The following is a 23,480-nucleotide window of genomic DNA, read 5'->3' as shown; positions in this document are numbered from 1 at the left end:
ACAACGTTTCAGTCTGATAAACAACAACGTTTCAGTCTGATAAACAACAACGTTTCAGTCCGATAAACAACAACGATTCAGTCCGATAAACAACAGCGTTTCAGTCTAATAAACAACAGCGTTTCAGTCTGATAAACAACAATGTTTCAGTCTGATAAACAACAACGTTTCAGTCTGATAAACAACAACGATTCAGTCTGATAAACAACAGCCTCTCAGTCTGATAAACAACAACGTTTCAGTCTGATAAACAACAGTTTCTGCTCTGGGTTTGTGTGTTGATGGCGGCGTGGCGCCGGCGATGCGTTACCCAGGAACTGCTGCCTCTCAGCGCGCCTCTTCAGCGCGGCTCTCAGGAGGTCAGGGGTCGCGTCGGGCAGCTCGGCCGCCTCTCTGTAGGTGTTGATGGCTTTCTGCAGCAGGTCGTTGCTGCGCTGCTTCTCAGCCACGTCGTCCTCCGCCTGCACACAGAGCAACGTTACTTCTTCTTCATGCAGAGGCGTCTCGCCGCCTGCTCGGTCTGCGCTGCGTGCTGTACCTGGGCTTTGCCGTACAGAGCGCGGGGGCTCTGTGGATGCCGCTGCACCAGAGCCTCGAACGCTTTCAGGGCCTCCTCCACCTTCCCCTGAAAACAGAAAAGAAGTTCACGGAGTGCCGAACACCTGTGAGCTGAGTCAAGTCTTTTATTGTCAGATACACAGAACAACAGAGTCGGACTGGGCACTGAAATTCTTAGGACAGGACACCGTACAGCAGCTACCATAACAAGCCGTAACATAAGTACTCTAACAAAAACAGTAACAATAAATAGGCAATATGGATACTACAATATACATTTTACGCTAATTACAAGAGCTATACTGAACATATAATATACATAATAGCCTATGCTATGAGCCCCGGAGGATCAGCCTGAGCTGCTTCACAAATCAAACGCACCTTTTTGCGAAGCTTCTCTGCTGCGTCAATTTCTGCTTTAATGGTTTTGTCGAACTTGTTGAATAATTTTGGCTTCTTCTTCTTGGCTGGAGGACAGAAAGCAGGAGGAGGAACGATGAGAGAAACGGAGCTCAGAGTGGCTTCCTGTTTGAGTCCTTTTAGATTAGATTGTACTTTATTTATCCCACAATGGGGAAATTCACTTGTCACAGCAGCAACAACAGACACGAAACAAAAAATAAAAAAAAGAGAAAACATTTTTTTTATTTTTTATTTTAATTTATTGATTTTAATTTTTTTTAACTTTTTTTTTAAGAAAAGAGAAAAAGTAAGTACTAAAAAGTAAAAAAAGTAAGTATTAAAAAGTAAAGTGACTAAAAAGATCTAGTATAAATAATATTGCGCATTGTGAAGTTGAAATTAATAAAATATAAATAATAATTCAATTCAATTCATTTTTATTTATATAGCGCCAAATACAACAAATGTCATCTCAAGGCACTTAAATAATAAAGTCCAATTCAAGCCAATTGGAATTCAATTAATTGTAATCATAATTATTCATAAAATAATCCAATTCGTTCATATCGAGCCAATTCAAAAACAATTTCCCAGCTAAGGAAACCAACAGATTGCACTGAAAACTACGGATAAAGAAAAATCTCTATATGATTATCATGGGTTTTTACCTTTTTCTCTGAGCTTCTCCTGCAGCTGCTGCTCAGACGTTCCTGTGACAGAGTTTATGGTCAGAAAGGGTTTAGTTTCTGAGAGGAGAACCAGATCTGAACCTCTGACTGAAACACTGCTCAATGCTATTTATGGGATGCGTCGTAAAGAAAGAATCAAATATTACAAAAGCAAATTAAATCGAGCTCAGCTGAATCAATCTGGATTTAATTTGCACATTTCTGTAAGATGTGGATAAATAAAAACAAAAAAAGTAATTAATTAAAATATGAGGCGTCGCTCATCAGAGCAGCTGTGAGAACATCATGAACGGGTTGCTCACCGGCAGCCTCCTGAACGCCACCGGGGGCGCTCTCACCCCGCGGTTCTGGTTCTGGTTCAGGACGGTCCTCTGCTTCTGAATTTAAAAACATGTCTGAAAAGTTCAGGTTTCACAACCGTTTCTGGGGGTAAAAGTGATGGATTATTGGCTTTTATGGACAGTTTTCTGCCTTCTTTCTATGGAACCAACTAAAAAACATTCAGGTCTGCGAACACATGAAGAAACGATCAGAGGAGCTGGATGTTAGAGGTGAGTCGAGCCAAAGAAACACTGTTTTACAGCAACAAACCTGCTTCCTGCGTCACTTTGGAGCTCGTCGGGTATCGCCCAGACTCCACTGCAGAAACACACACATCAGGCCGAGTGATTCCAGGTAAAACAAGTAACAAACTAATGTTTGGTGATAAAGAAGAGAAGCTGCAGCTCCAACAGTATCAATAATCAGCCACCTTTAAGCCTCTTTAACTCTGCAAATCTATTTCTCCTTAGCTGACAGAGACGCCGCTTAGTATGAAAACACGTCTCCAAACTCAGAAGAAAGATTTCAACGAGGGCTGGGCAACGATTAAAATGTTTAATCTAATTAATCACATGATTTCCCTGATTAATCACGATTAATCTCATTTGTACGCAGAATCCAAAAATGAATCCAAAAGTAGTGTATAGCTTTTAGCATTTAGCTTTATGTTAAATGTGCTGCCATATGAATGAAAGTGCCATAACATTTGTTGTGCAAACACACTTTTAACATCAGCATCTTTCTGTAGTTTTTATGTAGAAGCCTCGCTCCACTGTCTGTTTCCTTGAATGACTTGCTGCTATCGGTTGTGTGTTTTGCCTTTAAGTGATATTTTAGACTGGAACTACTACGCTGAGAAGACAATTCAACTTGGCAGTGTTTACAGATGACTTTGGTTCTGTCGACTCCGCCGTCTGGAAGAACTTTAAAATGAAAATGGCCGAGTAAAAGTTCCGTACCCTTCTCCATGTTTGGTGGATCCGCCGATTACTTTCTTTTCCTGTTCCACAGCAGACAGCAGCAGACTTTTACAAAATAAAAGCCTGTGAGCAACAGACTTTTACAAAATAAAAGCCTGTGAGCTTCAAACTTTTACAAAATAAAAGCCTGTGAGCAACAGACTTTTACAATCATAAAATAAATAATAAAACCTGCGTTAATGCGCGATAAAATATTTATCGCGTTAAATAGTTAACACGTTAACGCGATAATAACAAGTTAACTCGCCCAGCCCTAGTTTATACTCATTAAATCTGCTGCATGGACTATAAAAAAAAGTTAAAGAACGTCTTAGACCTGGATGCTGTTAGAAACATAAACATCCTGATTCTGGGGGTTATTCCATCTGCGTAATTTAACTGTAAGTTGTAATAACTTTGAACATTTTTAACATTTATGTGATCGACTGCCTGATTTCTGAGGTCCTGGAAGCACAAAGCATTTTATCTGAAGCATTTAATGAGTTGAAATGGGAAAAACATCCATTTGAACCAATATAATCCGTCTTTAAACTCACTTTAAACCGAACAAAGTGACGATGTGCCACTGAAAAGTGGTTCAAAGTTTCTTATCAACCCCGACACTGAAGCCTGGTTGTTGTTTGAGCTAATCTAATTTTTAAGATTTTCTTAGGAAAGCTTATTCCATTCTTCACTGTTGTTCTAACTGGTTTGATTTCCATCTCTGTAATATGTTAAGAATAATGTATTATTACCAGAGGTGAGTAGTAACGAGTTACATTTACTTGAGTAAGATTTTTGAAAACATTATACTTCTAGGAGTAGTTTTAAATCTCTATACTTTTTACTTTTCCTTGAGTAGATGTGTGCAGCAGAAGCTGTCCTCTTACTCCGCTACATTAGGCTACAATGAGCTGGTTACTTTTCTTCTTACCTCTTTGGTATTCTACGCCTCATTATTTTTATCCCCCCGCGTACGCCTCATTTTAATGTTTTATTCTGACAGAGAGAGAGACTTCCACCAAAGGCTCTACCACCTGACTGTGTTCCACCAATCAGACGCAGCCGTGCAGTCTGGTCACGTGACCGTACTCGATCTCAGCGGCGGGACGGGTTAGCTTTAGCATTAGCAGTCGTAGCAAACAAAGAAAGAAACAGATGAAAAATGTCAGAACCAACGGTGGGAAATGAAGACGCAGACGAGGCCTCATACTGAAAGCATGTTTACCTTACAAAGAGTGAGAAACAGCAGCTACATTATGTGTCTTCTGTGTCAACCAAAACAAACGCACATTTCAGCAGAAACTCAACATCTAACTTGAGGAAACATGTAGCGCTAAGTTTCCTAAACTCGTTTTTCCCCCCATGGATAGGTGAATGTTTGTTTTTTAGGTTACATATGGGTTACACATGTTTTAAACATTTCCTAAGTCTCTTTTATTTTTTATTGAAGTTCTTGAATTTACCTGGATTATTTTAATTTAAGCTATTTTGTAATTAATTAAGTAATTTTAATTTATTTTATCAATTGGATGAACTCTAATTTGCCTAAAGATGATTATTTAGTATTTTTATCTGTCTGATTGAATGCTTGTGTTAACAAATAAATCAGACGTTACTCAACAGTTACTCAGTACTCGAGTAGTTTTTTCACCGAGCACTTTTTTACTCTTACTCAAATAATTATTTGGATGACTACTTTTTACTTTTACTTGAGTCATATTATTCTGAAGTACCTGTACTTTTACTCGAGTACATTTTTTGGCTGCTCTGCCCAGTTCATGGAAGGAAAACAGAAGTAAACAGACCAAACGGAGGTAAATAATCATTAAGACTCACCTAAACTCTCCTCCGACCGCGGCTCCTCCACCAGAACTGCACCAACAGACATTTTACGTTAGTTTTTATCGTGGACGTTACAACCAAACTCAGAACAAGTCCGACTGTGCACGGCTGCGCGAGTGCAGGGTTCAGTCTGAGATTAGAACTCGTTTCATTAACTTTATCGTCGCTCACGTGGATGAGTGTCTCACCTCCAGTGGTGTCGATCGTGTTGGTTTCTTCCTCTGAAGGAGGTGAGAGATAAGAAAGCAGATTATTAGAAACGCTCAGCGGCGGCGAGAGAACAGAAGAGCGTCCGTCTGACTGACCGTGAGAATGTGCGAAGTCTCGAGGATCATCTACGGCAAAGAAGAAGACACAAACATGTTACCGTTTCTGCCTCATGAGAACTAATGAGACAAAAAGTCAACTCTGGATCGCGTGTTTCACAAAAAATATGAACAAAACAATAACAAAAAATTCTTACGATTTAGATGAAAACGAAAGTTAACTTATTTGAAATGAATAAGATCTGAAAGTGGTCAAAAAATCATTCCACCACCACCTCCCATCCTCACACCAGACATTTGACAAACAAAAAAGAGCCCCTAGTGTGTTCTTAATCTGTATGATTAATGGGCGGGTCCAAAAGTCACCAAAATAATTTAAACAATCTCAAATACAAAATGAACCCCAGATCTTGACTCCAAATCAACCGAAGTATATTCCAATATCCCAAAGAAAACCAAACCGATGGAATCCATGACTAAGAAAACATAAATGGCCACAACAAATACGTTAAAGAAAAGCCTGTGAGTCCAGGAGACGATTGGTTTAATAACTCACTCCCACATGAGCCCCGAAGAGCTCATCATCATCATAAAACAACAGAAGAAGAAAATAAATAAAAACAAGTTTGTGGCTGTGTTCAAAACCGCATACTTCATACTGCATACTGCATACTACTTACAGCATACTGCATACTACATACTGCATACTGCATACTGCATACTACATACTGCATACTGCATACTACATACTACATACTGCATACTACTTACAGCATACTGCATACTACATACTTCATACTGCATACTGCATACTACTTACAGCATACTGCATACTACATACTGCATACTGCATACTACATACTGCATACTGCATACTGCATACTACTTACAGCATACTGCATACTGCATACTACATACTACATACTGCATACTGCATACTACTTACAGCATACTGCATACTGCATACTACATACTGCATACTACATACTACATACTGCATACTGCATACTACTTACAGCATACTGCATACTGCATAACTGCATACTACTTACAGCATACTGCATACTACATACTGCATACTACATACTGCATACTGCATACTACATACTGCATACTACATACTACATACTGCATACTGCATACTACATACTGCATACTGATCGATCAGACAGTATGCAGAGTGTTTACCCACAATGCATTTCGCTCCTGCCCGAGCCGAAATCTGCCGGCCTGAAGCTGATTTCCCTTAAGCTCTAAACTGTAAACTTTAGCAACATTTGAAACATTTTCAGGAGAGAAAGTAGTCGTTTAGATCCCCAACGTGTTGAAAACCTGACAAAATACCGGCTATTTACAATTTTGTTCCCACGAATTCGGCGCTACTAAAGCTAGCCGCAGTGAGCTAACGCACTTCCTGTTATTTTCACAAAATAAAATACCCGTTGCCTTTTATCATAGGGAAAGCCATTACCATACAACTGGTGCTTTTGTTTTGAAAACAGGAAGTGAACCTACCCTCGTTGTAGCTAGCTTGAAACTGCCGTTTTGACAGGAAATGACGATCGGCGACGTCACGTTACGTTGCATCTTGGGTAGTTTGAGTATGAGTAGTAACCTCATGATGCATACCCAACATTTCAGAGAATATAGTATGCATCCGGGAACTTCTGCTTACTCAAACTCGCATACTAACTCAAAAAGTTAGTATGAGTAGTAGGAGAAGTATGCGGTTTGGAACACAGCCGGTGTTTAACTGACCTGGAACAAAGTCGTCTTCTACAAACGGAGGAAGAGGAACAGCAGCTGGAGAAGAAGACAGTGCATGTTAGCAGCTGACACACATGCACGCACACATGCATGCGCACGCACACATGCACGCACTCGGGTGGCCGCCTGTATTGGAGCCCCTGTCCTAAACATTTTGGACCCTGAAATGAGGGCGATAAAGAGTGGGACCCAAACACCCAGGGGGTCTCTCTGTGAGTCAGAGAAACTGTTCTCGGGTTGTTGCTGTTTTTCCTCGGCTTGCTGGGTTTGATTCGTCCAGCTCGACAGAAACGGTGAAACACACAGAGCGAAGCGTCTCAGCCTTAAAGGGACAGTTCGCCTCTTTTGACATGAAGCTGTGTAACATCCCATATCAGCAACATCATTTCTGAACATCTTCTTACCCCCTGCTGCGTCCTGTGAGCAGAGTTCCAGCCTCGTTTTGGTGTTGATGAAGGTAGTCCGGCTAGTTGGCTGGGGTTTAAAAAATAAAGCGTTTTGCTTCTCAGTACAATATGTGTTCAACAGAGTAATACATTTGCATCACAACATGGTTCTCCAGGAAAAAGTCAGACCTCACAATCTCTTGGCCCTATTTTCTCTCCCTTCGTATCACTGCCTGCTGCCGCCTGCCGACAGCCGCGCCTGTTACGCTGTTTGCTGCTCGGTCTGCACAGCACATAAAGGAAAGGAAAGGAAACAAAAGGAAAGGAAAGGAAACAAAAGGAAACGAAAGGAAACAAAAGGAAAGGAAAGGAAAGGAAAGGAAATAAAAGGAAAGGAAACAAAACAAAAGGAAAGGAAAGGAAACAAAAGGAAAGGAAACAAAAGGAAAGGAAAGGAAAGGAAATAAAAGGAAAGGAAACAAAACAAAAGGAAAGGAAAGGAAACAAAAGGAAAGGAAACAAAACAAAAGGAAAGGAAACAAAACAAAAGGAAAGGAAACAAAAGGAAAGGAAAGGAAACAAAAGGAAAGGAAAGAAAACAAAAGGAAAGAAAAGGAAACAAAAGGAAAGGTCTGACTTTTTCCTGGAGAACCATGTTGTGATGCAAATGTATTACTCTGTTGAACGCATATTGTTTTGAGAAGCAAAACGCTTTATTTTTTAAACCCCAGCCAACTAGCCGGACTACCTTCATCAACACCAAAACGAGGCTGGAACTCTGCTCACAGGACGCAGCAGGGGGTAAGAAGATGTTCAGAAATGATGCTGCTGATATGGGATGTTACACAGCTTCATGTCAGAAGAGGGGAACTGTCCCTTTAAAGAGGCGAACTGTCCCTTTAAAGAGGCGAACTGTCCCTTTAACAAACATCAAACAGAGGTGCGGGCGGTTGGAGGCCGACAGGAAGGAGGAGGCGAGCGCATGCAGCAGCCGCAGAGAAACCAACCTTGGATTTCAGACTCCACGTCCTGAGATCCAGCCGCTGAATCAGACACACACAGGACAGCGTTACAGTCGTCATGGCAACACGGGCAGCGGGTGAAGTGTGCGTTCAGAAAGCAGCCGTTTTACACGCCGTGTGGTGGATACTTTAAGTCAAACTGTGTTAATTATCAGCCAAATGATCTGAAGTTCAGAGAGTTCCAAAAGTGATGGGACGCTGTGTGAAAAATAAAAACCCTCCAAAAAGACTCAGAAACCAAGATTTTACTCTCAGAAGAAAATAAAAAACTAATTAAATGAATATTTCATGGAAACTATGAGCTCATCTTGAATTCAATTAAGTTGGGAAAGCTCCATGTTTCCCACTGTGCAGCATCCCCTCTTCCTTTAGCAACATCTGGAAACATCTGGAGCTGAGGAGCCCAGCAGCTGAACCTCTGACAGAGGAAGGCTGTCCCATTCCTGCCTGATGGAGGATTGCTGGCTCTTCTCTGCTGTATCCAGATGTTTCCAGGTGGTGAAACATCTGGACTGCAGACAGCAGGTCAGTTCCAGATGTTTCCAGGTGGTGAAACATCTGGACTGCAGACAGCAGGTCAGTTCCAGATGTTTTCAGGTGGTGAAACATCTGGACTGCAGACAGCAGGTCAGTTCCAGATGTTTCCAGGTGGTGAAACATCTGGACTGCAGACAGCAGGTCAGTTCCAAATGTTTTCAGGTGGTGAAACTTCTGGACTGCAGACAGCAGGTCAGTTCCAGATGTTTTCAGGTGGTGAAACATCTGGACTGCAGGCAGCTCAGTTCCAGATGTTTCCAGGATGCGCTTTAACTCTGTCCTGCTGAAGTAAGCGAGACCTTCCCTGAAGAAGACGCAGATGTTGCGCCAACAGCTGTTTACACCTCTCAGCATTGATGGAGCCCTTCCAGATGTGCAGGGTTTACAGTTCCAGAGGCACTACGGCACTCTTTTGATGACTTTACGCTCTGTAGATGATGGAAGATTCTGAAAATGCTCCAAAATTTGTAGAAATCTGCCCGTCTTTTCTTGTGAGAGACTCTGCCTCTCTAAGGTGCTCTTTTAACTCCCGATCATGTTCCTCACCAGTTGCCAAGGAACCTATTTAGCTCCATCATGCTCCTCCAGCTGTTTTCTTTCTACTTTTCCAGCCTTTTGTTGCTCCCGTCCCAACTTTTCTGAGCCTAAAGATGAGCTCATATTCACCGTTAAATAACAAAATGTCTCACTTTCAACATTTAATATGTTTCCTATTCTCAATAGTGAATTAAATATTGATTTATGAGATCTGTAGATAATTGGATTTGGCTCTTATTCACATTTTAAACGGCGTCCCATCTTTTTTGAAACTCAGGTTTCACATCAAAGGACGAAAAAAAAAAGCTTTTTAGACTTTTTTTCCATCAGAGAAAGTTTTGATGTTTGTCTGAAGCTCCAGAAACCTTAAAAACAGAGAAAGGAGGAGTTCCACATTTCATTTCCTGTGTTAGTGATCATGTGACGTACCTTCCTCGTCATCGGGGGCGGAAGCGGTGGCGCTCTCTAAAAGCAACGGCGACAGTTTTAATTTGACAAATCAACATAAACTCCATTTTCCAGCCAATCAAAACGAGTTTTGTCTCTTAAAAAGTGTCAGAAAACAATCTGGAGCGCAGCTGAGAGCGACTTTTATTCAGTAAAAACACACACCTGGCCCCGCCTCCTCGCTGTCCCGTTGCTCTGCAGCTCTCTGATTGGCTGTTTCAGACACCGGCTCGCTTTTCTCTTGGACTGTGAAGAACAAAAAGGATCAAAAAGCAGTTTTTTTTTTAAGAGTTTCACTAAATCAAACATGACTGCAGCTCAGAATAAGGAGCACGCTGCGTATCCATCTATAACTGTTTGTTCCTGCGCTGTAATTGAGCTCTTGAACGCATCATTAAACCACAAAATGCTTAAAAACAAACACCGACTGATGATCAATTAATCAGAGCATTGATCAGCAGCTCCTGGCTGCTACTCTGAGGAAGCAGGAAGGGTTCACTTAGTTTATCACAAGGAAGGAAGGACGGAAGGAAGGAGACTGAGGGAAGGAGGGGGAGGGAGGGAAGGAAGGATGGAGACTGAGGGAAGGAAGGGAAATAGGAAAGGAAGGAAGGAAGGAAGGAAGGAAGGAGACTGAGGGAAGGAAGGGAAAGAGGAAAGGAAGGAAGGAAGGAAGGAAGGAGACTGAGGGAAGGAGGGGGAGGGAGGGAAGGAAGGATGGAGACTGAGGGAAGGAAGGGAAAGAGGAAAGGAAGGAAGGAAGGAAGGAAGGAAGGAAGGAAGGAGACTGAGGGAAGGAAGGGAAAGAGGAAAGGAAGGAAGGAAGGAAGGAAGTAGAAAGGAAGGAAGGAAGGAGACTGAGGGAAGGAAGGGAAAGAGGGAAGGAAGGGAGGAAGGAAGGGAAAGAGGGAAGGAAGGAAGGAGGGAAGGAAGGAAGGAAGGGAAAGAGGGAAGGAAGGAAGGAAGGAAGGAAGGAAGGAAGGAGAAAGGAAGGAAGGAAGGAGACTGAGGGAAGGAAGGGAAAGAGGAAAGGAAGGAAGGAAGGAAGGAAGGAAGGAGAAAGGAAGGAAGGAAGGAGACTGAGGGAAGGAAGGGAAAGAGGAAAGGAAGGGAGGAAGGAAAGACAGAGACTGAGGGAAGGAGGGAAAGAGGGAAGGAAGGGAGGAAGGAAGGGAAAGAGGGAAGGAAGGAAGGAAAGAGACTGAAGGAAGGAGGGAAGGAAGGAGACTGAGGTAAGGAAGGAAGGAAGGAAGGAAGGAGACTGAGGTAAGGAAGGAAGGAAGGAAGGAAGGAAGGAGACTGAGGTAAGGAAGGAAGGAAGGAAGGAAAGACAGAGACTTAGGGAAGGAGGGAAAGAGGAAAGGAAGGAAGGAAGGAAGGAGACTGAGGTAAGGAAGGGAAAGAGGGAAGGAAGGAAGGAAGGAAGGAAGGAAGGAAGGAAGGAAGGAAAGACAGAGACTGTGGGAAGGAGGGAAAGAGGAAAGGAAGGAAGGAAGGAAGGAAGGACAGAGACTGAGGGAAGGAGGGAAAGAGGAAAGGAAGGAAGGAAGGAAGGAGACTGAGGGAAGGAAGGGAAAGAGGGAAGGAAGGAAGGAAGGAAGGAAGGGAGGAAAGACAGAGACTGAGAGAAGGAGGGAAAGAGGGAAGGAAGGAAAGAGACTGAGGGAAGGAGGGAAAGAGGGAAGGAAGGAAGGAGACTGAGTTAAGGAAGGAAGGAAGGAAAGACAGAGACTGAGGGAAGGAGGGAAAGAGGAAAGGAAGGAAGGAAGGAGACTGAGGTAAGGAAGGAAGGAAGGAAGGAAGGAAGGAAAGACAGAGACTGAGGGAAGGAGGGAAAGAGGAAAGGAAGGAAGGAAGGAAGGAAAGACAGAGACTGAGGGAAGGAGGGAAAGAGGAAAGGAAGGAAGGAAGGAAGGAAGGAAGGAAGGAAGGAAGGAAGGAGACTGAGTTAAGGAAGGAAGGAAGGAAGGAAGGAAGGAAGGAAAGACAGAGACTGAGGGAAGGAGGGAAAGAGGAAAGGAAGGAAGGAAGGAAGGAAGGAAGGAGACTGAGGGAAGGAAGGAAGGAAAGACAGAGACTGAGGGAAGGAGGGAAAGAGGAAAGGAAGGAAGGAAGGAAGGAAAGACAGAGACTGAGGGAAGGAGGGAAAGAGGAAAGGAAGGAAGGAAGGAAGGAAGGAAGGAAGGAAACTGAGGGAAGGAAGGAAGGAAGGAAGGAAGGAAGGAAGGAAGGAGACTGAGGGAAGGAAGGAAGGACAGAGATTGAGGGAAGGAGGGAAAGAAGGACAGAGACTGAGGGAAGGAGGGGAGGAGGGAAAGAGGAAAGGAAGGAGACTGAAGGAAGGAGACTGAGGGAAGGAGGGAAGGAAGGAGGGAAGGAAGGAAGGAAGGAAGGAGACTGAGGGAAGGAAGGAAGGAAGGACAGAGACTGAGGGAAGGAGGGAAAGAGGAAAGGAAGGAAGGAAGGAAGGAAGGAAAGACAGAGACTGAGGGAAGGAGGGAAAGAGGAAAGCAAGGAAGGAAGGAAGGAAGGAAAGTCAGAGACTGAGGGAAGGAGGGAAAGAGGAAAGGAAGGAAGGAAGGAAGGAAGGAAAGTCAGAGACTGAGGGAAGGAGGGAAAGAGGAAAGGAAGGAAGGAAGGAAGGAAGGAAAGTCAGAGACTGAGGGAAGGAGGGAAAGAGGAAAGGAAGGAAGGAAGGAAGGAAGGAAGGACAGAGATTGAGGGAAGGAGGGAAGGAAGGACAGAGACTGAGGGAAGGAATGTTTGTTCCTGCGCCGTAATTGAGCTCTTGAACGCATCATTAAACCACAAAATGCTTAAAAACAAACACCGACTGATGATCAATTAATCAGAGCATTGATCAGCAGCTCCTGGCTGCTACTCTGAGGAAGCAGGAAGGGTTCACTTAGTTTATCACAAGGAAGGAAGGACGGAAGGAAGGAGACTGAGGGAAGGAGGGGGAGGGAGGGAAGGAAGGATGGAGACTGAGGGAAGGAAGGGAAATAGGAAAGGAAGGAAGGAAGGAAGGAAGGAGACTGAGGGAAGGAAGGGAAAGAGGAAAGGAAGGAAGGAAGGAAGGAAGGAAGGAAGGAAGGAAGGAAGGAAGGAAGGAAGGAAGTAGAAAGGAAGGAAGGAAGGAGACTGAGGGAAGGAAGGTAAAGAGGAAAGGAAGGAAGGATGGAGACTGAGGGAAGGAAGGGAAAGAGGAAAGGAAGGAAGGAAGGAAGGAAAGACAGACTGAGGGAAGGAGGGAAAGAGGGAAGGAAGGGAGGAAGGAAGGGAAAGAGGGAAGGAAGGAAGGAAGGAAGGAAGGAAGGAAGGAAGGAAGGAAGGGAAAGAGGGAAGGAAGGAAGGAAGGAAGGAAGGAAGGAAGGAAGGAAGGAAGGAAGGAAGGAAGGAAGGAAGGAAGGAAGGAAGGAAGGACCAATTTACTTTACTTGAAACTTGAACTTACCTGGATTATTTTAATTTAAGCTATTTTGTAATAATTCATTTTAATTTATTTTATCAGTTGGATGAACTCTAATCTGCCTAAAGATGATTATTTAGTATTTCTGTCTGTCTGAGTTAAAATAAATAAATAAATCAGACGTTAGTCAGTGGTTTTTTACTCAGAGATTCGGTCTCTCTCTGCTTTCTCTCTGCTCTCTCTGTGCTTTCTCTCTGCTTTCTCTCTGCTCTCTCTCTGCTCTCTCTCTGCTTTCTCTCCGCTTTCTCTCTGCTCTCTCTCTGCTTTCTCTCTGCTCTCTCTCTGCTCTCTCTCTGCTCTCTCTCTGCTTTCTCTCTGCTCTCTCTCTGCTCTCTCTCTGCTCTCTCTCTGCTCTCTCTCTGCTCTCTCTCCGCTCTCTCTCTGCTCTCTCTCTGCTTTCTCTCTGCTCTCTCTGCTGTCTCTCTGCTCTCTCTCCGCTTTCTCTCTGCTCTCTCTCTGCTCTCTCTCTGCTCTCTCTCTGCTCTCTCTCTTCTTTTTCTGCTCTCTCTCTGCTTTCTCTCTGCTCTCTCTCTGCTCTCTCTCTGCTCTCTCTCCGCTTTCTCTCTGTGCTTTCTCTCCGCTTTCTCTCTGCTCTCTCTCTGCTCTCTCTCTGCTCTCTCTCTGCTCTCTCTCTGCTTTCTCTCCGCTTTCTCTCTGCTCTCTCTCTGCTTTCTCTCTGCTCTCTCTCTGCTCTCTCTCTGCTTTCTCTCTGCTCTCTCTCTGCTCTCTCTCTGCTCTCTCTCCGCTTTCTCTCTGCTCTCTCTCTGCTCTCTCTCTGCTCTCTCTCTTCTTTTTCTGCTCTCTCTCTGCTCTCTCTGCTCTCTCTCTGCTCTCTCTCTGCTTTCTCTCCGCTTTCTCTCTGCTCTCTCTGCTTTCTCTCTGCTTTCTCTCCGCTCTCTCTCTGCTCACTCTCTGCTCTCTCTCTGCTCTCTCTGGCTTTCTCTCTGGCTTTCTCTCGGCTTTCTCTCTGGCTTTCTCTCTGGCCTCTCTCTGCTCTCCCTCTGCTCTCTCTCTGCTTTCTTTCTGCTTTCTCTCTGCTCTCTCTCTGCTCTCTCTCTGCTCTCTCTCCGCTCTCTCTCCGCTCTCTCTCCGCTCTCTCTCCACTCTCTCTCCGCTCTCTCTCCGCTCTCTCTCTGCTCTCTCTCCGCTCTCTCTGCTTTCTCTCTGCTTTCTCTCTGGCTTTTTCTCTGCTCTCTCTCTGCTTTCTCTCTGCTTTCTCTCTGGCTTTTTCTCTGGCTTTTTCTCTGCTTTCTCTCTGCTTTCTCTCTGCTTCCTCTGCTTTCTCTCTGGCTTTCTCTCTGCTCTCTCTCTGCTCTCTCTCCGCTCTCTCTCCGCTCTCTCTCCGCTCTCTCTCTGCTTTCTCTCTGGCTTTCTCTCTGCTCTCTCTCTGCTCTCTCTCTGCTCTCTCTCTGCTCTCTCTCTGGCTTTCTCTCTGCTTTCTCTCTGGCTTTCTCTCTGCTTTCTCTCTGCTCTCTCTCTGCTTTCTCTCTGCTCTCTCTCTGGCTTTCTCTCTGCTTTCTCTCTACTTTCTCTCTGCTTTCTCTCTGCTCTCTCTCTGCTTTCTCTCTGCTCTCTCTCTGCTTTCTCTCTGCTCTCTCTCTGGCTTTCTCTCTGGCTTTCTCTCTGCTTTCTCTCTGCTTTCTCTCTGCTTTCTCTCCGCTTTTTCTCCGCTTTTCTCTGCTTTTCTCTGCTTTCTCTCTGCTCTCTCTCTGCTCTCTCTCTGCTCTCTCTGCTCTCTCTCCGCTCTCTCTCCGCTCTCTCTCCGCTTTCTCTCTGCTTTCTCTCTGCTCTCTCTCTGCTCTCTCTCTGGCTTTCTCTCTGCTTTCTCTCTGGCTTTCTCTCTGCTTTCTCTCTGCTCTCTCTCTGCTTTCTCTCTGCTCTCTCTCTGGCTTTCTCTCTGCTTTCTCTCAGCTTTCTCTCTGCTTTCTCTCTGCTCTCTCTCTGCTTTCTCTCTGCTCTCTCTCTGCTTTCTCTCTGCTCTCTCTCTGGCTTTCTCTCTGGCTTTCTCTCTGCTTTCTCTCCGCTTTTTCTCCGCTTTTCTCTGCTTTTCTCTGCTTTCTCTCTGCTCTCTCTCTGCTCTCTCTCTGCTCTCTCTGCTCTCTCTCCGCTCTCTCTCCGCTCTCTCTCCGCTTTCTCTCCGCTTTCTCTCCGCTCTCTCTCCGCTCTCTCTCTGCTCTCTCTCCGCTCTCTCTGCTTTCTCTCTGCTCTCTCTCTGCTTTCTCTCTGCTCTCTCTCTGGCTTTCTCTCTGGCTTTCTCTCTGCTTTCTCTCCGCTTTTTCTCTGCTTTTCTCTGCTTTTCTCTGCTTTCTCTCTGCTCTCTCTCTGCTCTCTCTCTGCTCTCTCTGCTCTCTCTCCGCTCTCTCTCCGCTCTCTCTCCGCTTTCTCTCCGCTTTCTCTCCGCTTTCTCTCCGCTCTCTCTCCGCTCTCTCTCCGCTCTCTCTGCTTTCTCTCTGCTTTCTCTCTGCTTTCTCTCTGGCTTTTTCTCTGGCTTTTTCTCTGGCTTTTTCTCTGCTTTCTCTCTGCTTTCTCTCTGCTTCCTCTGCTTTCTCTCTGGCTTTCTCTCTGCTCTCTCTCTGCTCTCTCTCTGCTCTCTCTCCGCTCTCTCTCCGCTCTCTCTCTGCTTTCTCTCTGGCTTTCTCTCTGCTTTCTCTCTGCTCTCTCTCTGCTCTCTCTCTGCTCTCTCTCTGCTCTCTCTCTGCTCTCTCTCTGGCTTTCTCTCTGCTTTCTCTCTGCTCTCTCTCTGGCTTTCTCTCTGCTTTCTCTCTGGCTTTCTCTCTGCTTTCTCTCTGCTCTCTCTCTGGCTTTCTCTCTGCTTTCTCTCTGGCTTTCTCTCTGCTTTCTCTCTGCTCTCTCTCTGGCTTTCTCTCTGCTTTCTCTCTGCTTTCTCTCTGCTTTCTCTCTGCTCTCTCTCTGCTTTCTCTCTGCTCTCTCTCTGCTCTCTCTCTGGCTTTCTCTCTGGCTTTCTCTCTGCTTTCTCTCTGCTTTCTCTCTGCTTTCTCTCTGCTTTCTCTCTGCTTTCTCTCCGCTTTCTCTCCGCTTTTTCTCTGCTTTTCTCTGCTTTTCTCTGCTTTCTCTCTGGCTTTCTCTCTGCTTTCTCTCTGGCTTTCTCTCTGCTCTCTCTCTGCTCTCTCTCTGCTCTCTCTCTGCTCTCTCTCTGCTCTCTCTCTGCTCTCTCTCTGCTCTCTCTCTGGCTTTCTCTCTGCTTTCTCTCTGGCTTTCTCTCTGCTTTCTCTCTGCTCTCTCTCTGCTTTCTCTCTGCTCTCTCTCTGGCTTTCTCTCTGCTTTCTCTCTGCTTTCTCTCTGCTTTCTCTCTGCTCTCTCTCTGCTTTCTCTCTGCTCTCTCTCTGCTTTCTCTCTGCTCTCTCTCTGGCTTTCTCTCTGGCTTTCTCTCTGCTTTCTCTCTGCTTTCTCTCTGCTTTCTCTCTGCTTTCTCTCTGCTTTCTCTCTGCTTTCTCTCCGCTTTCTCTCCGCTTTTTCTCCGCTTTTCTCTGCTTTTCTCTGCTTTCTCTCTGGCTTTCTCTCTGCTTTCTCTCTGGCTTTCTCTCTGCTCTCTCTCTGCTCTCTCTCTGCTCTCTCTCTGCTTTCTCTCTGCTCTCTCTCTGGCTTTCTCTCTGGCTTTCTCTCTGCTTTCTCTCTGCTTTCTCTCTGCTCTCTCTCTGCTCTCTCTCTGCTCTCTCTCTGCTCTCTCTCTGCTCTCTCTCCGCTCTCTCTCTGCTCTCTCTCCGCTCTCTCTCCGCTCTCTCTCCGCTCTCTCTCTGCTCTCTCTCCGCTCTCTCTCTGCTCTCTCTCTGCTCTCTCTCTGCTCTCTCTCTGGCTTTCTCTCTGCTTTCTCTGCTTTCTCTCTGCTTTCTCTCTGCTCTCTCTCTGCTTTCTCTCTGGCTTTCTCTCTGGCTTTCTCTCTGGCTTTCTCTCTGCTCTCTCTCTGGCTTTCTCTCTGGCTCTCTCACTGCTCTCTCTCTGCTCTCTCTCTGGCTTTCTCTCTGCTTTCTCTCTGCTTTCTCTCAGGTTTCAGGTCAGTGTGAGCAGCAGCAGACGGTTAGTGCGTCCTCACCTGTTCTCTCCTCAGGTGAACCTCCCACCGTCCGTCTCTTTGCCTCCTTCAGTCCTGTTCAGAGTCCAGAAAGTTCAACTTTTAAAATCACCGTAAATCTGACACAAACATCTGATTCTCCATTAACCCGATGCTCTTACCGGGCCTGAACCATCACAGCTGCACTACAGAAAAGGGGGTTTGGGCCCAAACTGGAAGCTTTTACACATTTTAATTGCATTACAAATTTGGATTTAATTAATAAAGCTGCAAAATGACCAATGAAGCTCAGTATTAAGTATCTTAATCTGATCCGTTTCATCCCAAACGTAGATATTTAAGCTTATTTAATACGTTTTAACTCATTAAAAGTCATTTCTTTTGATAACCGATAGATTTATCCTAATTATAAACCATCTAAAAATTATAAATACGATAGAAATAAAGTGTAAAACAGACTTTAAAGGTGGAAAATATATATATTAGCCAAATTGTGTTCTGAAATAAGCCCAAACATGGAAATATTTTCTGTAAATCGATTCCACAACTGTTCTATAAATACGTTTAAGCTGAAAAAAAAACGAGGTTTTTATTCCATCAACGACTCTTTATTCACGACAGATGTCAGAACTTTTGAAACGGAAAGAAAAAGAAGTCAAATACAAACATAATGAGCCAAAAACAAGTAAATATTGCTGCTTCGTGGGCTGAATAAATAAATTAGCCTCCATAAAACATGGTTATTGATGCTGATGTAACTTAGTTCAAGCAAAAACGTCTCGTTTTTGTTGTTTTTCTTACTTATTTTTGGAGATGGAAGGAAAACTACTGAAAAATAGCCAACTGACCACAAAATGACCAGTTCCAACACGTGTCCTGTTAAATAAAACCTCAAAACTAAAGTTTATTCACATAAACATGCAGATATAAGAAGGAATAAATCAGAAAATTTCTACATACTCGTCTTTACTCTGTTCAAAAGACTCAATTAGTTCCTCTTTAAAAAAACACAGACTCAGCAAAATGATTGTAGAACATTTTAAAGCCAGAGAAAAACAGAGAGAGGTTCGCCAAGAGCTCATGCAGAGGTCAGTTCTTTCAATCAAGCTGACATGGAATACATAAAAACCACAGAAGAAGAAAACAGAGTTAAAGGAACTGGAGCTCAGGATAATAATTACAAGGGAAGAAACCAAACCGACAGGAGAAAAGTAGGAAGCTGTGGTGGAGGCAGAGGAGGAAGTCTTCATCAAGGAGAAAAACCAGAGATAGAAGAAAAAAACAACATTTATTTAAAGAGGATTTTGTCCCATTTAAATGCCGTAAAGGCTTCCTGACACATGTGGTGGGAACAGCCAAAGATGGGCCCGTTACAGGGTTCACTGCATCAACTACAACTAACCAAAGCTCACAACTTTTCATCTAATTTAACCTTCGACCGGCTCTGCTCAAGCAAAGACAAACAAATCAATCACAGTGATCGATTCAAAATGACCTTTTAACCCCTCAGAAGCTAAAATCAATACGAAAAGCCCAGAGAGAGTCGAACGATGAGATTAAACGGTGTTTTACTTCATCGTTTTACTGGATTTCTTCATCAGAATTTAACTTTTAAAACCTTCTATCAAACTTTATCTTTTTTTTTTACAACTATTCTCAAGTCAGGCGACAGATATTCAAGTTTATTTTTTACATTTAACGCAAACAAAAACTTTAAACTGTGCTGAGACGTGATGATTTTCTTCAGTTGACTTTAGAGCTGCAGCACAGCAGAGAGGGACAATGGCTGTGTTCCAAACCGCATACTTCTCCTACTACTCATTCTAACTTTTGAGTTAGTAAGCGAGTTTGAGTAAGCGAGAAGTTCCCGGATGCATACTAGATTCTCCGAAATGTTGGGTATGCATCATGAGGTTACTACTCATACTCAAACTACCCAAGATGCAACGTAACGTGAAGTCGCCGATCGTCATTTCCTGTCAAAATGGCAGTTTCAAGCTAGCTACAAGGAGGGTAGGTTCACTTCCTGTTTTCAAAACAAAAGCACCAATTGTATCGTAATGGCTTTCCCTATGATAAAAGGCAACGGGTATTTTATTTTGTGAAAATAACAGGAAGTGCGTTGCTCACTGCGGCTAGCTTTAGTAGCGCCGAATTCGTGGGAACAAAATTGTAAACAGCCGGTATTTTGCCAGGTTTTCAACACGTTGGGGATCTAAACGACTACTTTCTCGCCTGAAAATGTTTCAAATGTTGCTAAAGTTTACAGAGTTTAGAGCTTAAGGGAAATCAGCTTCAGGCCGGCTGATTTCGGCTCGGGCAGGAGCGAGATGCATTGTGGGAAAACGCTCTGCATACTGTTTGATCGATGAGTATGCAGTATGTAGTATGGAAGTATGTAGTATGTAGTATGGAAGTGTGTAGTATGTAGTATGTAGTATGCAGTTTCTAACACAGCCAATGTAACAGAATCACTCAGTGGGGTCACATGGCCCTGAAAGGATCGGATTATTGGCTAAATCACAATCAGACTGAGTTATTAAGTGCATGTAGACACCTTAATCTGACTAAGAATTGGATGGGATTCAGACCCCGAGATAACTGGGCTGAAAGTCACTCTAAACCTGCTTGTAGACGCTGAAGCACGTGGTGAATCAGACTTTGCGTTCTGCGCATGCTCCAGATGTTTTCCCGGGGTCGTGACCCGGAAGTCAAAGGAGACGATATTCCTGTTGTTGTCGCCGTCAGAAAGAAACAAACAACGCGATGGAGAATGCTCCGTTGGGCATCGAGTTTGTGCAACAAGCAGCTCATCACAGACCAAATGTAGAGGGACGTAGCTTCATCTGGCTCTGCGTTCTCCATCTTTCTCCAATGCCTGAGTTTGTTGTTGTTGTTGTTGGTGAAGAGGTCAACAGGAAGTGGCTCTATTAGCAACAGTTGGAATGGGTACAGCGCCACCTATCATACCGGGGTATGACACGCTTTGTGCCTCTGATCCCATTCATTCACCGCCAGATATCCAAGGAGAATTACCCTTGCTCAGCTCATTCTTACTGTAATTTAGCCAATAATCCGATCCTTTCAGTGCCATGTGACCCCACTGAGTGTGTGATGTTTTAATTGTTTTACATGTGAAACAAGTTGTTTATTGATCAAAACCGTAAACAAATGATTAAAGTTAGACGATACCTTAAATTTGTAATTTGGACGTGTTTGGCATCATTTTCTATTCCGATTCGGCCCGTTAAAATGATCGAACAATCATATAATCTAAATATTTTATAGCTACTTTAAATAGCTACTCTAGCTATTTTAAATATTTTTATTGTAACAATTTCTTTATAATTCTTGGATGAAACCAGTAAAAACGTCACATTTTCTAGCTTGTAATACTCGTAAATAGCATCATCTTGTTGCACCACTGTCTCTGTTATGGTGCCATGTGCAGTTTTTTACATAAAAAGTAAAAAAATGTACGTCTTTATATTAATTTCTAACTGATTATCTATAGGAGCGAATCAGATTCTTTGTCTTGTAAAGAGAGAAAAGGAGATTTCCTGATCCCGAAAACATTTTGCAATCGTTTCTTGACTTGACGACTTCAGGTTTTTTCGTGTATTGGGGCTGAAAACCTGCGTCTCTTTGCTTGGTTGCGTACAAGTGAACAGCAGCTGTGGCGTAACTTGTTCCTGGCGTGTTGAGGCGTGTCGTTGGTGGTTCTGACCAAACAAATCCGGCACAAATGCTTGAGAAACAAGCTTTTGAACCGAGTCCAGCTTTTCAGCCTGCTGTGAAATGACTATTGAGGGTTCGTGGTACGGCATCACGAGTCATAGCACCATGTTTGTGAGGTCATCCCTTTGCACCATGATGTCATTTTTTGGTGTCGTCTACGACGCCCTTTTCTCTCCGGACCGCTCCGGCGCCGCCGCTCTCAGCCACGGGAGGTTTCAGCTGAGAAGCATCGTGCTTCCTCTCTGGAAGCACTCGCCTCTTGGTGTCGTTCCTCGTGGCGTTTCGATCTCTCTCCGCCTCCATCTTCTCCCGCAGAGCTTTCTCTCTGGCCAGCCGTTGGCTCTCCATTAGCTTCTCCTTTGCTGCTCTCTCTTTCCTTGCAGCCATTTCTTTCTCCGACCTTTCCTTCTCTTTCTCTGCTTTCTCTCTCTCTAGTCTCTCCTTCTCCTGCATGATTCTAGCTCTCTCTTTAGCCATGCGTTCCCGCTCTGCCTTCTCTTTTTCTGCCTTTTCCTTTGCAATTCTTTCTCTTTCCTTAGCGATGTGCTCCCTCTCCAGCTTTTCCCTTTCTGCTCTTTCTTTGGCAAGTCGTTCTTTTTCTTGCCTCTCCTTCTCCCTTGCAATTCTCTCCCTTTCTTTAGCAATACGCTCCTTTTCCAGTCTTTCATTTTCAGCTTTCTGTTTGGCGATTCTTTCTTTCTCAAGTCTTTCTCTTTCTCTTGCAATACGCTCCCTTTCTAGCCTTTCTTTCTCTTTGGCAATCCTTTCTTTTTCTTGTCGTTCCTTCTCCTTTGCGATACGCTCCCTTTCTAGCCTCTCTTTCTCTTTGGCAATCCTTTCTTTTTCCTGTCGTTCCTTCTCCTTAGCGATACGCTCCCTTTCTAGCCTCTCTTTCTCTTTGGCGATCCTTTCTTTTTCCTGTCGTTCCTTCTCCTTAGCGATACGCTCCCTTTCTAGCCTCTCTTTCTCTTTGGCAATCCTTTCTTTTTCTTGCCGTTCCTTCTCCTTGGTGATACGCTCCCTTTCTAGCCTCTCTTTCTCTTTGGCGATCCTTTCTTTTTCTTGGCGTTCCTTTTCCTTGGCGATACGCTCGCTTTCTAGCCTTTCTTTCTCTTTGGCAATCCTTTCTTTTTCTTGTTGTTCCTTCTCCTTGGCGATACGCTCCCTTTCTAGCCTCTCTTTCTCTTTGGCAATCCTTTCTTTTTCTTGTTGTTCCTTCTCCTTGGCGATACGCTCCCTTTCTAGCCTTTCTTTCTCTTTGGCGATCCTTTCTTTTTCTTGTTGTTCCTTCTCCTTGGCGATACGCTCCCTTTCTAGCCTCTCTTTCTCTGCTTTTTCTTTGGCGATCCTTTCTTTCTCAAGTCTCTCCTTCTCTAATCTTTCCATCTCTGCTTTCTCTCGCTCAAGTCGTTGTCTTTCTTTTGCAATACTTTCCCTCTCTAACCTTTCCTTTTCAGCCTGCTCCCTTTCCATCCTTTCCTTCTCCTGTTGCTCCTTTTCTGCCCTCTGTCGTTCTCTTGCAAGGCGCTCTAGCTCGATTCTTTCCTTCTCCTTCTCCAATCTTTCTTCTTCTTTAGCTAGTCTCTCCCTTTCTTGAGCAACCCTCTCCACCTCCCTCCTCTTTTCTTCCCTCTGCTGCTCTTGGGCCAGCTCCAGCGCCTTCATCTTTAATGCCCAGGCTGCCTCCCTTTCCTCCTCTTCCTCAGCCACCAGGGCCCTGATCTCCGCCAGTGCGATGCGAGCGATCCTCTTGGCCTCCATCTTCTCGTGGATCCGCCTCAATTCGTCTCTCAGAATCGAGCGCAGCTTGGGACCTCGATCGGGACGGTCTGATGTTTGAGGCGAAATGTTTTTAGAGGATTAAAGGATTTTCTTCCACCAACACACAGCAACCAAGGAACTGTTAAGAGTTGCAGGAAATCGGAGGATATAATCTGCTTTTACCACTTCACCAAAGCTCAGAAGACGTATGCAAATCATGTGAAAAAGAAAGTCCACCTTCTTATAATTCTTATGTTTTAGGAGTCATGACTAAAAGAGATCTTCTGGTCCAAACCAGGTCTTAAAAATACTTTGCTCGGTCTGACCGTGGTGTGAACTTGTCCACTTCTGGGAAGATTGACCTTGTTTTAAGACCTTGTTTTATTATATTCTGATGCATAAACCCTAAGAACTGGTAAAAGATGTGCTTTCTTTTTCATGACAGATTTTATACCGTCTCAGTTATTGAAAACATATCAAATTAGTTAATTTCTATCAAAAAGAAGCCTAGAACCCTTTTTGTTATGCCTGATTTAAAAAAAAACAAAAAACTTTTTTGTCCACTTTTAAAACGATCCCCAAAATACCATATGTTAATATTTTTTTCCACTTTTTTTTCTCCGTAAATGTTTTCTTCCACTTCAGTTCTGATCATAACTACCAAGTTTTCAATTATTTAAAAAAATGTAGCCCTTTTAATACTAGAAAAAGCCAATTTCTGTAAAAAAAACCAAAAAAAACACAAA

General features: G+C 43.9%; 1 protein-coding gene across 6 annotated transcripts in view; it reads right to left on the bottom strand.

Moving 5' to 3' along the window:
* unm_hu7910 (un-named hu7910) overlaps positions 1–23,480 on the bottom strand; it is a 57,005-nt gene that overhangs the window by 11,618 nt on the left and 21,907 nt on the right. For 4 of the 6 annotated variants that reach the window (XM_075452527.1, XM_075452526.1, XM_075452522.1 and 1 more), the window contains 14 exons: positions 17,257–17,310; positions 9,902–9,982; positions 9,719–9,754; positions 8,201–8,236; positions 6,799–6,843; positions 5,080–5,109; positions 4,963–4,995; positions 4,769–4,804; positions 2,241–2,288; positions 1,952–2,026; positions 1,629–1,670; positions 940–1,025; positions 539–625; positions 311–461 (listed from right to left, as the gene is read on the bottom strand). In XM_075452527.1, the coding sequence (XP_075308642.1) occupies positions 311–461; positions 539–625; positions 940–1,025; positions 1,629–1,670; positions 1,952–2,026; positions 2,241–2,288; positions 4,769–4,804; positions 4,963–4,995; positions 5,080–5,109; positions 6,799–6,843; positions 8,201–8,236; positions 9,719–9,754; positions 9,902–9,982; positions 17,257–17,310 (840 nt within the window). Of the gene's footprint in view, positions 1–310; positions 462–538; positions 626–939; positions 1,026–1,628; positions 1,671–1,951; positions 2,027–2,240; positions 2,289–4,768; positions 4,805–4,962; positions 4,996–5,079; positions 5,110–6,798; positions 6,844–8,200; positions 8,237–9,718; positions 9,755–9,901; positions 9,983–17,256; positions 17,311–20,548; positions 22,803–23,480 lie in introns of those variants that run through there. The other 2 variants (XM_075452523.1, XM_075452525.1) reach the window with 2 other exon arrangements.

The sequence above is a fragment of the Odontesthes bonariensis genome, chromosome 20 (assembly GCF_027942865.1).
Source record: "Odontesthes bonariensis isolate fOdoBon6 chromosome 20, fOdoBon6.hap1, whole genome shotgun sequence".
Lineage (NCBI taxonomy): Eukaryota > Metazoa > Chordata > Actinopteri > Atheriniformes > Atherinopsidae > Odontesthes > Odontesthes bonariensis.
This window is presented reverse-complemented; position numbering and strand designations above follow the sequence as displayed.